Source organism: Lissotriton helveticus, chromosome 12, assembly GCF_964261635.1.
Source record: "Lissotriton helveticus chromosome 12, aLisHel1.1, whole genome shotgun sequence".
Classification (NCBI taxonomy): domain Eukaryota; kingdom Metazoa; phylum Chordata; class Amphibia; order Caudata; family Salamandridae; genus Lissotriton; species Lissotriton helveticus.
Window position 1 is genome coordinate 88,342,747 of NC_136073.1, and position 15,159 is coordinate 88,357,905.

Genomic DNA, 15,159 nt, shown 5'->3' on the forward strand with positions numbered 1-15,159 from the left:
AACCCAATTCACGCACGTATGGAAGGTTTCACATTAAGTATGGCATGGTCAATTAGTAATGCATTGCTATACAGGTTACAGGTTAAATCTTGAATCTAGTCCCTTGTCTTTTGCTTCCTTTCTCAACAGGCTTGCATATTCAGGCAATGTATTGTTAGTCCTGATGATGATCCCTTATTTTATGTAGGATCGAAATGCCGTCGACAGTTTATGTAGTCACACACAAGTTTCCCATTGTGTTACTCAATTGTGTATAGTACATGAGGTCAGCTAGGCTAACTTATACTTTTGTACTAGCGCCTCCCTCTTCACTTAATTACCTGTAAAATATCTCCTTTCTATCCCTTGTTGTGTCTCGTATGTGTTATATGTACTGGATACAGGACTGTATCCCACTGTATAATAGTTCACCTTATCCTATGTATATCTCCACATTGATTAAATTAGTGTCTGGCTGGACACATGTTTTCTTATAGTACAGATCGTTGTCTATAATTTATTATTGTTTATGATTATCGTATTATATTAAGGACCCTTGCTGCTTGATATGACTAACAGTTTAGCCAGGGCTAGGCTGCCATAGTTGTGCATTTTTACTTATTCTAAGACATGCATGAGCACAATCACTGAAGAAACTCAAAATTGAATGTTTGTCAAGAATACAATGTTTCTTTAATTTATGATATATGTGTCTTATCCATTTCCTTGCCTTGTCTATCTGAGATTGTCTCAGTATCGATACTCCTGCATTTCTGAGGCACAGCTGCTTCTGGTACCCCCCATAGTTAAATATTGCAATGCCAAGAGTGTACTTGCAGACCTTGTTGATGGACTTGGTGCGCAATTTGAGTTCAGGAGAATCATTTATACTGCATAACTCCAATGGCACCCTTTGTTTGGTAGGCATTCATACAAACAATATCATGTTGTGCTTTTTATCTTTTTTTAACGCTCCAACACTCAAACCACATTCTTTTTTGGTGCTCTACTTGTAAGTATATTTATGGTACTTATTTGCGTGTCCCTAAAAGACAGATATTTTTTATTGTCTTTATATCTATGCATTATTGTCATTCATCTGCTTAGGTGTGATAACCTGTACAACCGTGAAGTCTTTACCTGCCTGCCACCAGTTGCCCACTGGACTGCACTGATATTGATGAGGAGGTGCTGCTCCTGGAAGGCTGTAGGGTCATAGCTGCCCACCTTCACGTGTCTGACGGTGCCTGAGGGACCCAGCTGCCAATTGACAATGTCATAGCGTGCAGGAGGGTTGCCACTTCTATCAAAGAATGCTTCTGTGCCAACAAGATTCTGGAAATGCACCTTTTTAATGTAGTGGAGAAGCTAGAAGTGCAGAAACAAGGAAAATAAGAGACATGTTAGTGGATTTCCACCATAAAGGAATATTCAACGGCAGAGTAGACATTTTTCCTCTAAAAAGAATGTGCCTAACTGGGAAGCAGAACTGCATTTGCATATGATGCCACTATCCACAGGTAACATCCGTGACTTGTAACTTATCTAGACCTGAAGAAGCTCCAGGCCTCACACTGGAATATGCCAAGTGAAGACAGGAGGGACCCTTGGAGCCACATACCCTCAATGCTCTAGTGATTAAGGTTGTGCTTTTACATTTCCATGGTATGGGTTAGTCTCCCTTGCCCACCAAAGAGGTAAACATTATATACAGAGGTTTTTGAATGTTCACATTCAATATATACAAGCAATATCTACTTCAAATGTATTTATACAGGAATGAAGAAAGACTGCTAAGCAAAATGTATTTTTGTTTTGTTTGTGCCAGTTACTGTTTCATGATATACAGCAGGGTCGGATCAGGATCACAATTTGGCCTGGGCACTGACAATAAAAGTGACCCAGATTTGTGGGGCGTGGCCCACATTTGCATGGCAAGGCCCACATTTGCGGGGCATGGCCCATATTCGTGGGGCGTGGCCCACATTTGCGGGGCAAGGCCCACATTTGCGGGGCATGGTCCATATTCGTGGGGCGTGGCCCACATTCGCGGGCGTGGCCCACATTCACGGGTGTGCCCTTTCATGAAACACACAAGGAATGTAAGTGGGAGGATATTGTTTTTGGGAATGACACAGGGCCAAGGTGACGATGTCCTACAAGCTGAGCACCTGAAAAACAGCGAGGCCCCTTTCTCTTAAAAAAACGTTCCCCAGCCCTCCAGCGCAGGAGCACCTGAAAACAGCGAGGCCCCTTTCTATTAACAAATTATTCCCCAGCCCTCCAGTGCAGGAGCATCTGAAAACAGCGAGGCCCTTTTCTATTAACAAATAACTCCCCAGCCCTGCAGTGCAGGAGCATCTGAAAACAGCGAGGCCCCTTTCTATTAAAACATTATTCCCCAGCCCTCCAGCGCAGGAGCATCTGAAAAACAGCGAGGCCCCAGCTATTTGTAAATTATACAGCCCTCACCAGCCCTTCACTGCCTCAGAGCAATGGCATGGCAGGAGAGGGGCTAAAGCAAAAACACAGCTTCTGGGCCATCCTTGGGGGTGGGGGAGGCTAAGGTGAAGATGGTGCTAGTTCTCCACATCACCTGTACCCCATAGTGAGAACCATTCTTCCTCGCCCACTATGCCCTGAATGAGAAGGGCTGTGGGTGAGAACTAATGAAAGCACTGTTTCTGGGCTGCATGGGCCCTAGGGGGGCCGAGGTGAAAAGGTGAAAATGGCTCATAGGCCTGAGCAACACCTGGCCCCCTGGGAGGCCGACTTGGCACACAATCACCTCTCCCCAGCCCACCATCAGCATGATTGCATGGCAGGGCAGGGGGTCAAGGAGAGGCCACAGATGATCTTCGCTGAACGGCCAACCGCACATCGAAGCTGCTTTCCTCTCCCTGTCAGTGCTCTCTGTGAACTGGTCAAGGGGGAAAAAACCGGCCCACAGAGTGCACTGAGACACCAGCCCTTCGGCCCATGCCTGAGTGCCCGCAGTGCCAATCCGCCCCTGATATACAGCCATTCCTGGATACAGACAACCCATGTTTCATCACCCTGCTGGCACGCAAGCCTGGGGATTTTTCAAGGCATGGATTGAGATCACTCAACTTTTTGGGGGGTCGTACTATTTGGTCTGAAATCTTATTCTGTTTGTCATAATCTTCAGAAATTGACGTGTTAATGTAACTAAGAATATCAGGTCTAGCTGGCCATTGAGAGTGAAGAAATCTGTCTAGAGCTCCGATCAGAGATGCACCTCAAGTCGTAGCTTTCTAGGAGAAATCCTCCCAACTTGAATTAATTCCGCAGCCCACTGCTCATTCCTGACAGCCTAACTTGCCATAACATTTTGTACTCTTAATGGCCATATTTTGTTTTCTAAATGTCACATTTTTCCTGAAGTTAGAATCCTTCATTGAGGAACATTGGTTCCCGAGTGAAGAAACCATGCTAGATTTTCAGTCCATCCAATATAGGATCAATTTCCACAGAATGAATCTTAAATGGCGATCAATATATTATTGATATGGCTCCAGTCATAGTAGGCTAACAAGGGAAAGCCATTTTCTAAAAGTAGGCTAAGTGATGTTGTTAATGCTTTTCAATAGTAACTGTGGAAAAGTCTTACCTGCCACAGGTGCAAATGATCTCTATCTGCACAGATAGCATTTTGGAAAGGGCCTTCTCCTGGTCTGCAGGATATCAGATCCTGTAGAGCCAATGCTATGGCATGAACTGCTGTATAGACGTTGAATGTGATTCGTAAATTGGTGAAATCAGTGAAGACGCTGTCTAGTCTTTCATCTCCTTTGCATGTTTTCATTTGGTTACCTTCTGGACCTACTGTGTTCTGGTGTATAGGCCATTTGCAACCAAAAGCTTCTTCCCAGAATTCTCTTATAAATATATCATCAGTGAACCTTGAAAGGCTGATGTTGCTAAGGTGCTCCTTGAACCCTGGCATCTCTCCACTGTTGATTGCAAAGCCAATGGTGCCAGTGAGTAAATCAGAGTACTTCACTGTGGTAAGGAGAGCAGTGGTAGACCATGACTCGCTCGCAATCCAAATCTTCCCGGTCACGTTTTGTCTCAAGATCTCATCCATGACTGGGTTTAAGCTTGTTCCACTAGAGAATATGACAACAGCTTTTGCTGTTGAGTCTCTGATCACTTGGACAATCTGTAAGGCATTTCTGTCAGCTCGTCCTGTGAGAATAGTTTCTGAGAAGGCAACACAAACACCAGCCTTATCAATCTCCTGCCTCAGGATCTGAATTCCTTGCTGTCCATAGTCTGTGTCTTCAGCCAGGAGACCCACCCATGTCCAGCCAAAGTGTATGATGAGCTCACCAAGCCCACGGGATTGGAAGTCATCACTGGGAATTGTACGAAAGAAAGAGGGAAACTGATACTTGTCATTTAGGAGTGGACTCGTTGAAAAGTAACTGATCTGTAAAAATGAGAATTCCAAGAATTAAAAATCAGCAAAGATAAGGATACCTCTGGCTCATACACAAATAATTTTCATTGAAGCAAGTCCTTCATTGTTTATTACACCACCGCTACTGTGAACCATTTTGCCAATCACTACAAGACTACAATACCACTGTTAAAATCTCTGTCCCCGGTAGGTAACTTATTTATATCACCATATCAAGCATATTCCTCATGAAATGCACCCAGTTCTGCAAAACATGTTTTATCCAAACATAATTAACACTATACCTATTGATGTCATTTAGACCTTGGAGTGTGTCCTGGCTGAGGCTACACACCATATTTAGAGAACTTCACCACCCTAGCTGGGATCTCTCAGCTCTCATCTCTCCCATTGGCTCCCTTCACAGAACTGAATTTTGCTGAGTGGGCTCCATGGTGAAAGGACCCACTTGACAAACTTTTGTGTTCATTTAAAATTACCCACAACATTGGAAAAGTCGTTTTTTTTTTAAACAAAAAATAAATGCACTGGGATTTGTTTGCCTTGAACCCAGGACTCCAGAAGTGACTCCAAGCGTTAGTGGCTGACCTCCTGTTTAAGCTGTAGGTTGCAACTGGGCCTTCCCTCGACCTTGCTGCTTCCCTCTGCTGTAGTGACTCTGTGCTGGTTTGCACCATTAAAGGAGGTCAGGCCTGAGCAAAGTTCGCGGAGATACGCTACACAGAACTCCACAAAGTGATAAAAAATCTCCGCCGAGCTAAGCAGAGTTCCACAAGCAGTGGACTGCATGTGGTCATGCCATTCACGTTGATTTTCAGTGCTGAGTGTCTGTCCTGCACTGTAAAATCAGCGCAAATAGCACCACGCGTAGTGCATGAAGGCACTTCTTTTCTCAACACGAACAGAAGTTTTCTCAATGCAAGGGGTCGTGACCATGCGTGACTGCCTGCATTGAGAAGTCCAACTGCCCGCGTTGCGAAATGTCACTAGAAGGTGGATTTCTCTCTTCTGCACTCTTCAACTTGATGTTGGCGAGTGCAAACAATGAAAAAACTCTGCTCTGTTATGTGGAGCAGGGTTTTTCAGAACTCTGCGTGTGCCGCGGAGTGTTGAAATCTCTGCAAACTCCGCAAATGGGGCAGAGTTCAGCACCCACATCTAAAGTAGATCTTAATTCCAGAGAAGTTTCAAAGTCTAAACATAGGGTACAGGGCGTCCCTGAAACCGTCGCCCACTCAAAGCTTTCCTGCTTTCATCGTTATGCCCCACTTTGGATCTAACTTGCCCCGTTGATGACTGATTGCCAACCACTTTCCCTATAATAGTTTTTAAGTTAGCCTGGACCTGGTCCTTTTTGCGGGGTCTCCCCCAGATTTTTCCTTCTGTTGCTGCACCAACTTCTGTTGGCATTGGGACTCTGTGCACCTTTTTTCTTCTAATTAGTGGTAAAGCGCTTTTGCTCTCTTCCTAAAACAAGGTGAAATTGGCCTAACCCTAATTTTCTCATTTAATTTACTTCGAAGTCCCTAGTAAATGGAACTACATGTACCCAGGACCTGTAAATGAAATGCTATTAGTGAGCTTGCAACAAGCATTGTGCCACCCAATTAAGTAGACTTTTAAATCATGTCTCAAGCCAATGGTGCAGTTTTGAACTGCCATTTTGACCTAGCAAAATAAATCTTTAGCTAGGTATTAAACCTTCCTTTTTAATATTTATAAATCACCACTAAGGAAGCCATAATGGCTCATAGGGCAGGGTGCATGGCATTTAACAAGTAGTACCTGTGTACTTATGTTTGACATATCCTGGCAGTGTAAAACTCCTAAAGTTGTTTTTCACTGTAAGGCCTATCTGTCCCACTGACTAATACTGGTTTACCGTACACTCAAATGATTGACATTTAAAGTTGTCTTTAATAGCACCGTCAAATTTTAAGTCACAATTCTAAAAATAGCACACATTGGCATTTTCTTGTCACAACCATTTGTGCTTTCTGCTGGTGTCTTGGGTTACTTGATTGTGAATGACCCTGCTGTTTGGGCTTGTGTATTGTTTCCAGACAGTAAAACAAAAGAGGCTTAGATGTGGACAGGATGGACTTTCTTGGAAGGATGTCTTGGGGAGGAGTTGTGCCCAGTCCCACTTACACTTCACAGGACTTTGCCTCCTGAACACACAAAGAAACCAGACACCAGGCCTACCCTGTCTTTTGTCACCCACAGAGTTTTCAGCTTAGCCAAGGGAAGGCAAAGACCCTTCCAGAACCAGCTGTGGGGTTAGGACATGGAGTCACCCCCCATAAAGGCTGGCACCAGGTATTAATATTGAACCCCAAGAGCCACTCATCAGAACACTCCTAGACCTGTGAAAAATACAGAAGAAGGACTTCCTGACTGCCAGAGAACTGCCCTGCTGCTTGAAGGATTGACTTGCTGTCTCAGAAGGAAGACTGGACCTCCTTGTGGTCATCCCAGGCTAACTAGACTGACTCCAAAGTTCAGTTGGCTGACCTTCTGTCAATCTAGAAAAAGACAACAAGCTTCAGAAGACTCCCTGCAAAAGGCCAGCTAACCGGATACAACTGGACCTGCCTGGACCTGCCTAAGCCCTGATGGCCTCTGCTGGAGTGAGTGCCTGATCCCAATGAGGCACTTCACGAGGTACAGGACATTTGTCTTGCATCTGAGTATACTCCTCTTCAAGAGAAGGCAAAATCTTTAAGTTTTGGCTTCTTGTGACCGTGATCAGGATGGTGCACTCGAAGAATCTGCTAGCAGAGACAACCACTATTGTAGATCTTAATTCCAGAGAAGTTTCAAAGTCTAAATATATGGTACAGGGCTTCCCTGAAACCGCCGCCCACTTAAAGCTTTCCTGATTTCATCGTTATGCCCCACTTTGGATCTAACTTGCCCCGTTGATGACTGATTGCAACCACTTTCCCTATAATAGTTTTTAAGTTAGCCTGGACCTGGTCCTTTTTGCGTGGTCTCCCCCAGATTTTTCCTTTTGTTACTGCACCAACTTCTGTTGGCATTGGGACTCTGTGCACCTTTTTCCTTCTAATCAGTGGTAAAGCGCTTTTGCTCTCTTCCTAAAACAAGGTAAAATTGGCCTAACCCTAATTTTCTCATTTAATTTACTTCGAAGTCCCTAGTAAATAGAACTACATGTACCCAGGACCTGTAAATGAAATGCTATTAGTGAGCCTGCAACAAGCATTGTGCCACCCAATTAAGTAGACTTTTAAATCATGTCTCAAGCCAATGGTGCAGTTTTGAACTGCCATTTTGACCTAGCAAAATAAATCTTTTGCTAGGTATTACACCTTCCTTTTTAATATTTATAAATCACCACTAAGGAAGCCATAATGGCTCATAGGGCAGGGTGCATGGTATTTAAAAAGTAGTACAAAGGGTTTCATCAAAATAAAAGACCATGTAGGTGGATGTTTGGATTCCGCATATCCGTGGGGAGTAGTTCAACTCTGGTTTCCTCACGCATGGCTTATTGGTTCCAATACACAGCACCAGATTCCTGTTTTGCTGCAACCATGGAGCCTCAGAGTTGTCACCTAAGAAAACAAGGTAAGTAAAAAGAATGTTATTTCTCTAAGCATGCATGCAGGTGTTTGTGAGTGTGTTTGTGAGTGATTGAGAGTGAATGGGATTGAGTTAAAGTGTGTGTGTGTGTAAGAGTGACAATGACAGTAGAAGTGAGAGAAAATCTGAGTTTGAGAATGTAAATGAATGAGTGCACATGAGTATGAGGGAGTGCATAGGATTATGAGTGTGCTAGAAGGAGTGATTGATTCAATCAATCAGAGTACTTGTACAGCGCCAAGGCGCAGAGGGGAGGGGCAGGGTAGGTGCTGCTACTGCTCAAAGAGCCAGGTCTTGAGGAGTCTTCTGAAGGTGAGTAGGTCTTGGGTCTGCCGTATGTGGGTAGGGAGGGTGTTCTAGGTCTTGGCGGCGAGGTAGGAGAAGGATCTGCCACCGGAGGTCATTCGTTGGATGCTGGGGACAGCTGCGAGGGCGAGGCTGGCAGAGCAGAGCTGGCGGGTGGGGGTGTGGAAGCTGAGTCTGCTGTTCAGTTAGGCTGGTCTGGCTTTGTGGAGTGCTTTGTGTGCATGGGTGAGGAGCTTGAAGGTGATCCTCTTGTCGACGGGGAGCCAGTGTAGGTCTCTCAGGTGGGGGGTGATGTGGTTGCTGCGGGGGACGTTGACGATCAGTCGGGCGGAGGCATTTTGGATGCGTTGTAGTAGTCGTAGGTGTTTGGCTGGGATTCCTGCGTAGAGTGTGTTGCCATAGTCCAGTATGCTGCTGACCAGGGCTTGTGTCACCGTTCTTCTTGTTTCGGTCAGGATCCACTTGTAGATCCTGTGAAGCATGCGGAGGGTGTTGTAGCAGGAGGAGGAGACGGCGTTGACCTATTTAGACATGGAGAGGGAAGAGTCGAGGATGAATCCTAGATTGCGTGCATTGTCGGTGGGTGTTGGTGCTGTTCCCAGTGTAGTCGGCCACCATGAGTCGGCCCAGGCTGAGGGGGTGGATCCGAGAAGGAGGGCCTCCGTCTTGTCTGAGTTCAGCTTCAGATGGCTTCCCCACATCCAGTCAGCGACAGCCTTCATTCCCTCGTGGATGTTGGTTTTGGCGGTGTGTGGGTCCTTGGTGAGGGAGAGGATTAGCTGGGTGTCGTCAGCGTTGGATATGATGTTGAGGTTGTGATGGCGGGCCACTTGTGCGAGGGGGGCCACGTAGACGTTGAACAGCGTTGGCCTGAGGGATGAGCCCAGGAGGACACCGCTGATGATGGGGTGGCTTCGGATCGGAAGGGTGGGAGGCGGACGCTCTGGTTTCTGCCGGAGAGAAAGGACGTGATTCAGTCAAGGGACTTCTCTTGGATTCCGGCTCCTAGGAGGCTCTTAGGAGGCGTGTCGTTAGAGTGCGAAGGCATACTGTGTCGAAGGCGGCTGACAGGTCCAGGAGGATGAGGGCTGATGTTTCGCCGTTGTCTAGTTGGCGCCTGAGGTCGTCTGTGGCGGCGATGAGGGCTGTCTCTGTGCTGTGGTTTCATCTGAATCCGGACTTGGACGGGTCCAAGACGTTGTTATCTTCCTGGTGGCGGGCCAGTTGCATGTTGATGATTTTCTCCATTACTTTTGCCGGGAACGGGAGCAGGGAGATGGGCCGGAAGTTCTTGCATGCATCCAGCTTTCTGGAAATGTCGCTGTTTCGAAGGAGATGACCTTCCATAGTTGGGGTGCGATGGCTGCGTCTGCTTTGTTGAATACGTGGTATGGGCACGGGTCTGATGGAGACCCTGAGTGGATGGAGTTCATGACCTTGCGTGTCTCATCGTCGTTGACGTTGGACCAGAAGGTCAGGCGGTTGGCGCTGTTGGTGTTCACAGGGGAGGTGGAGTCTGGCGTAGTCGGGGCAGTCGTGGTGTTGAAGCTGTCATGGATGTCCACGATCTTGCGGTGGAAGAAGATGGCTAGTGAGTAGCACAGTTCTTGTGAGGGAGGGATGTCGTTGGCATTGGCACTGGGGTTAGAGAGTTCCTTTACGATGCTGAAGAGCTCTTCGCTGTTGTGTGCATTGTTATCCAAGCGGTCTTTGAAGGAGGATCTCTTGGCTAATCTGATGAGGTGGTGATGTCTGCGGGTGGCGTCCTTGTGGGCTGCATGGTTGTCCGGTGTGCGTTCGTGGAGCCATGTCTTCTCCAGTTTCTGGCATGTGCGTTTGGAGGTCTGGAGCTCGTCGGTGAACCAGGTGGCTCTCTAGTTGGCGTGGCTGTTGGAGGGTTTCTTGAGTGGGGCGAGGGTTTTGGCGCAGTCGTTGATCCACTATCTGAGGTTGCGGGCTGCGGCGTCTGGGTTCGTGGGGTCAGTGGGTGGGTTCTTGGAGAGGGAGGTGATCAGCTGATCTTCAGTGACTTTGTTCCAGCAACGGCGTGGCTGCTGTTGGGTGCGGTGGTGCGTGGTTGGTTTCTTGAAGGTGAAATGGATGCAGCGGTGGTCAGTCCAGTGGAGTAAGGTGGTGTGGTCGAAGGTGACGTGGGAGCCTGTGGAGAAGATGGGGTCCAGCATGTGGCCGGAGGCATGGGTGGGTGCGATGACGAGTTGTCTGAGGCCAAGGTTGGCGAGGTTGTCGATCAGGGTGGCGGAGTTGGCGTTGTTGTTCTTGAGGTGGAAGTTCAGGTCCCCGAGGAGGATGTAGTCTGTGGAGGCGAGTGCATAGGTGCTGGCGAGGTCGTCGATGGAGTCGCTGAACTGAGCCCAGGGTCCGCGGGGTCTGTAGATGAGTGTTCCTCTGAGGGTGGTGTTGGATGTGGATCTGGAAGTGCAGGTGTTCGGCGGTGTTGAGGGTGTCATCTGGGAGAGGGAGTGGAAGTGAATCAGGGGTGTAGCTATCAATGGTTCAGCTGTTGCAGTTGCACCAGGGCCAGAGTCAGTGAGTGTGTATAAGTGTGTTAGTAAGTGAGAATGAGAACCAGTGAGTATAAGTAGGCTTGTGTGTGTGTGTAACAGTGGGTGGGAGTGAGTATATGTGAGAATGAGCAAGTGTGAGAAAGAGAGTTAGAGTGAGTGAGTGAGGGGAAAGAGAGTAAATGGAAACAGGAGTGAGCCTAAGTAAAGCAAATTTAGGAAAAAAGGGGTAAACTCCAGGCAGGTATTGCACCTACTAAAAATAAAAAATCACCACCTGCAACTGCCCTAAAAAATTAACCCAATTTCTTACAGCCAGACAGTTAACTTTCCACCTGGATGTACCTTGCCCCTTTGTCTTACCGGCGTTCCATTGAGGTTAACTTTTGACTTGATCTAGCGTTAACAGATACCCACAGTTGGTTCTTTTGGTGTTATGCTTAACTCAAATATAAACAAATCTTTTCCCTGGTTGTACTTATTGGGTATTTGTAATTTTGGTGTCATTTTATTTATTATTTTTTACTCTATTTTTCTAAATAGGTTTGAGGTGTTTCTTGTGCTGTGTTGTCACTGTATTATTGTTTGAGTGGTCCATAAATACTTTACATATTGCCTCTAAATGAAGAATTGATTCTCTTTGTGCCATTACTGGCATGTGGTTGAACGCTGGTTTGTTTAATGCCTTCTGTGATTAACCAAGACAATGATTTTGAATATTATTTGGGATTTGTTATTACCCAATCAATTAATACTCCAATTTCTTACAGTTTTGAAGAGTTTGCAGAATTGCCTGCCTTTGGTTTGGATCTCAAGGAGGGAATGGGGAATTCTACGGACTGAGGTTTTAAACTCCAAGAGATCTGCATATGTGCTCCATTTGTATTAAACGTTGAAGCTCTACTGATGTCACAAAGACTTTTCTTTTACTAATTACAGCTCCTTTAATTAGTTTTAACTTCGCTCACTATAATAAACTTTCAATTGCCATTCTCACTTTTTCTATGAGATATATAAAAATGTACTACAGCACACGCCCAACCTAAAGTCACATATTTTTACATGATACCTCCTGTCACACACTAGCAATACCCTCACTTAAGACTTACCTCCTTTCTCTACTTTTCTCCTCATGTTATGTTATATGTCGTTCCATTAGACATGCCTCTTTCATGAAGCATTCTACTTTCAATATTTCTGGTATCCCCTCCTCCATGACCCGTACATTATTGTACTACGGCTTGCATCCTGCTACTATTGAAAGCTCTCTCCCTGAGGTGTACCTCTTTCATAAAACATATTTCTGCTCATAATACTTACTTTATCTCTACTATCTATGCCTCAAGCCATTAGTGTCTCTACTTTCCTTGAGATATCCAAATCCTGGTACAGCCTCTATCCAATCACTACAGAAACATCTGTCTATAAGAACTACACCTACACCTACACCTTACCACTTCTTTCTGGCTCACCTCAAACCTTTTGTCTCAGTTCTTACCAAGAGACATATCAATCCTCACTTTAGGTTAAAATCGGCAACTGCCTAAACCTCTTTACATGAAACCCACCTCATATTACTATATTTTTCCTTCAAGCTTCATGTTAAACATAAATGATCTATGTCTTATTGCTTCTTTATTACACCTGTGACCCAACCCCTTACTGCATGACATACCTCATTTCATCTGATTGTGGTGCACTTCCGACTACTTTGAATTAACTAATTCACTTTTCATCACTCAGGATGTCACCTGTTTCTAACCTGTGGAAACCTGTAAAGGCCAAGCATTCTTGCCATTGGAATGGTAGCTGCTGATCCAGAGTCTCCGACAATGCCCACAAGAGAAGGCTGCTTTCTGCATCGATAGTTGGGCATTGGCTCATTTTGTCCTGTGAGCATCCACATGGTTCCCTGGAGAGCCCGCTGAAGCAGTGTGCAAGAGTCAAAAATCTGGAAGCCGAGGGTGATGTTGGGTAAGAGTTGTGTGCTTCTGTTTACCTCCTCAATGGCGAATATCATTGCATGGATCCACTGGTATATCTGAACAACAAGCCTAGGAAGTGAAGTGAGACATTTGATGTTACAAAGCAGACAGATTATAAGAATTGGTTACAGCAATTCTAATACAAAACCATCTTCACAAAGCAAGCTATAATTTCACAGATGTCTAACAGCTTTTTCTGTTTGTCTCCTATGGTCAAATATTCACCAGAACACCAACAGCTAAAAGGGATCATTTTAATGCTGAATGATTGAGATGTTTCCATTTCTCACCAACTAACATCACATTTACAAAGGTAATGCACGTGGCTCTCAACTCTCCCTTCTTACAGAATTTTCTTAAGAACTGAAGTACCACCAGACCACACATAAACAAGAATCATTTCCTATTGGAAAATCCCCACTACATGAGAATTCTTAAAAAATGAGTCATTAGTCATGTGGACTGCACAGGTAATGGGCCTACATTTGTCCTTCACTGGGAACCAAACACCCAATTGTAGTGTTTGTCTCTCATACGGTAGCCAATCAGAGCAGTCCAAGGCCTACTCAAAGGAGATGGTGTGGGCTAGTAATCACCATTTACAGATATGCAGTAATAACACTTAATAAATGATTGTCCACTCTGTGTTTTTTTATTTGAAAAAGGAAAAAGTACATTTATTACACACACGCTACTCAAAACTATGCAGCAATTCACAAATATACAGGGAAAGAGGGACACATGAGGGTGGCGGGGAGAGTCAATAGGGGGGGTTGGTCAAAGCACCTCGACATCGCTGAGGACGGATGTAGGATGTTACAACGCATACTTTTACCACGCATACTTTTACAACGCGGTTTTTACCACGCATACCTTTACAACGCATAGCGCTTAGAGGTGCTGGATAGTGGTAAGTATAATTTTCTATTCCAACTCCAGTCCCCGTGGACACTAGGGAAGGTGTTGGATAGAAAATTAAACTTATTCCTTATCCTAGAGCGCCCCCCAGCGCAATGCGTTGTAATGGTTTGCGTTGTAATGCCAGCGTTGTAATGGTATTGCGTGGTAAAAAATGCGTGGTAAAGGTTGTATACCCTGAGGACTTGGTCCTTAAGCCTCACATTGGGTGGGAGGGTCAGGGGAAGGGGGGGAAGGGGGTTCTGGGGTGGAGTTGGGGGGGTGCTGTTGGCAGGAGAGGGGGAAAACACAAAATAATACATGAATATTGGTCGGAAATGAGTCACTTTGGTAAAAATATTTTTTCCTTTCAGTTGGTATATGGAGCTAGTTTAGTCAAATATGATACAGTTAAATGGCTGGTAGGGGTATTAAGATACGTACATTGAATGTTAAGGGGCTGAACTCAATAGATAAAAGACGCCGGGTTGCACAGGAATTACGTGCCCTTTACTGTGATATAATCTGTCTCCAAGAGACTCATATTGTATGGTCAAAACGCCGATTGCTCGAAGAGTTGGGATTTAATCTTATTGCTTGTACTAAGTACTGGGGTACGTCGAGAGGGGTGGCAATTTTGGGAAAGAAGCATGTAGGCAAAACAAGTAAAATTCTAGTTGATGATTTAGGAAGATGGGCAATTGCAGAATGTGTTGTGGGTCTGCTAACTTTTACGGTTTGTGCCGTTTATGGGGCAAATCTTGACGAAGCATCAACCTTAGAGTTTTTGAATGTTGAGTTAGCTACTTGGCCTACACCACTGATTCTTTGTGGAGACTTAAATATAAATTTAGCCCCGAATATTCTATGTAATAAAGAAGAAAGATACAGTGGTCGGAAGCCATGGGTGTTCAAGGCATTGCAGGCATTAATGATGGTACATGGGTTGGTGGCTGCATGGGCTTTCTTAAGGGGGGTGACTCCGGGGTACACCTTTTTTTCCTTTCCTCATCGCAAGTTAGTTTGGCTTGATTCTTTTTTTATTCCTATGTCATTGTTGCAATCGGCCGTCATTTAGGTTTACCCTAGAATCACGTCCGATCATGGACATGTGGTTCTTTCTATAGCGGATATAGTAACCCCTATTAGACCAAGGGCGTTCTCTTTTGATCGCAAGTTATTATTAGAGCAGCAATTCACTGAATACATGAAACAGTGGATTGTAACATTTTTTAATATTAATCGGGAGACTAGCAGTGTGGGCAATGTCTGGGATTGTTTTAAAGCTGCATTTAGGGGGGAGGCCCTGAGCTTTGGTTTATACAATCAAAAACAACAGTCGGCAATACTTCAAGAGCTTTATCAAGAACTAATAAAGGCTGAGGAACTATTGGTGTAGGGTATACGCTCTGGGGCGGAT

General features: G+C 45.2%; 1 protein-coding gene across 1 annotated transcript in view; it reads right to left on the reverse strand.

Moving 5' to 3' along the window:
• LOC144797897 (extracellular calcium-sensing receptor-like) overlaps positions 1–15,159 on the reverse strand; it is a 72,799-nt gene that overhangs the window by 41,603 nt on the left and 16,037 nt on the right. Inside the window, 3 exon segments of the mRNA XM_078668699.1 lie at positions 1,120–1,347; positions 3,611–4,432; positions 12,620–12,911. Coding sequence (XP_078524825.1) covers positions 1,120–1,347; positions 3,611–4,432; positions 12,620–12,911 — 1,342 coding nt within the window.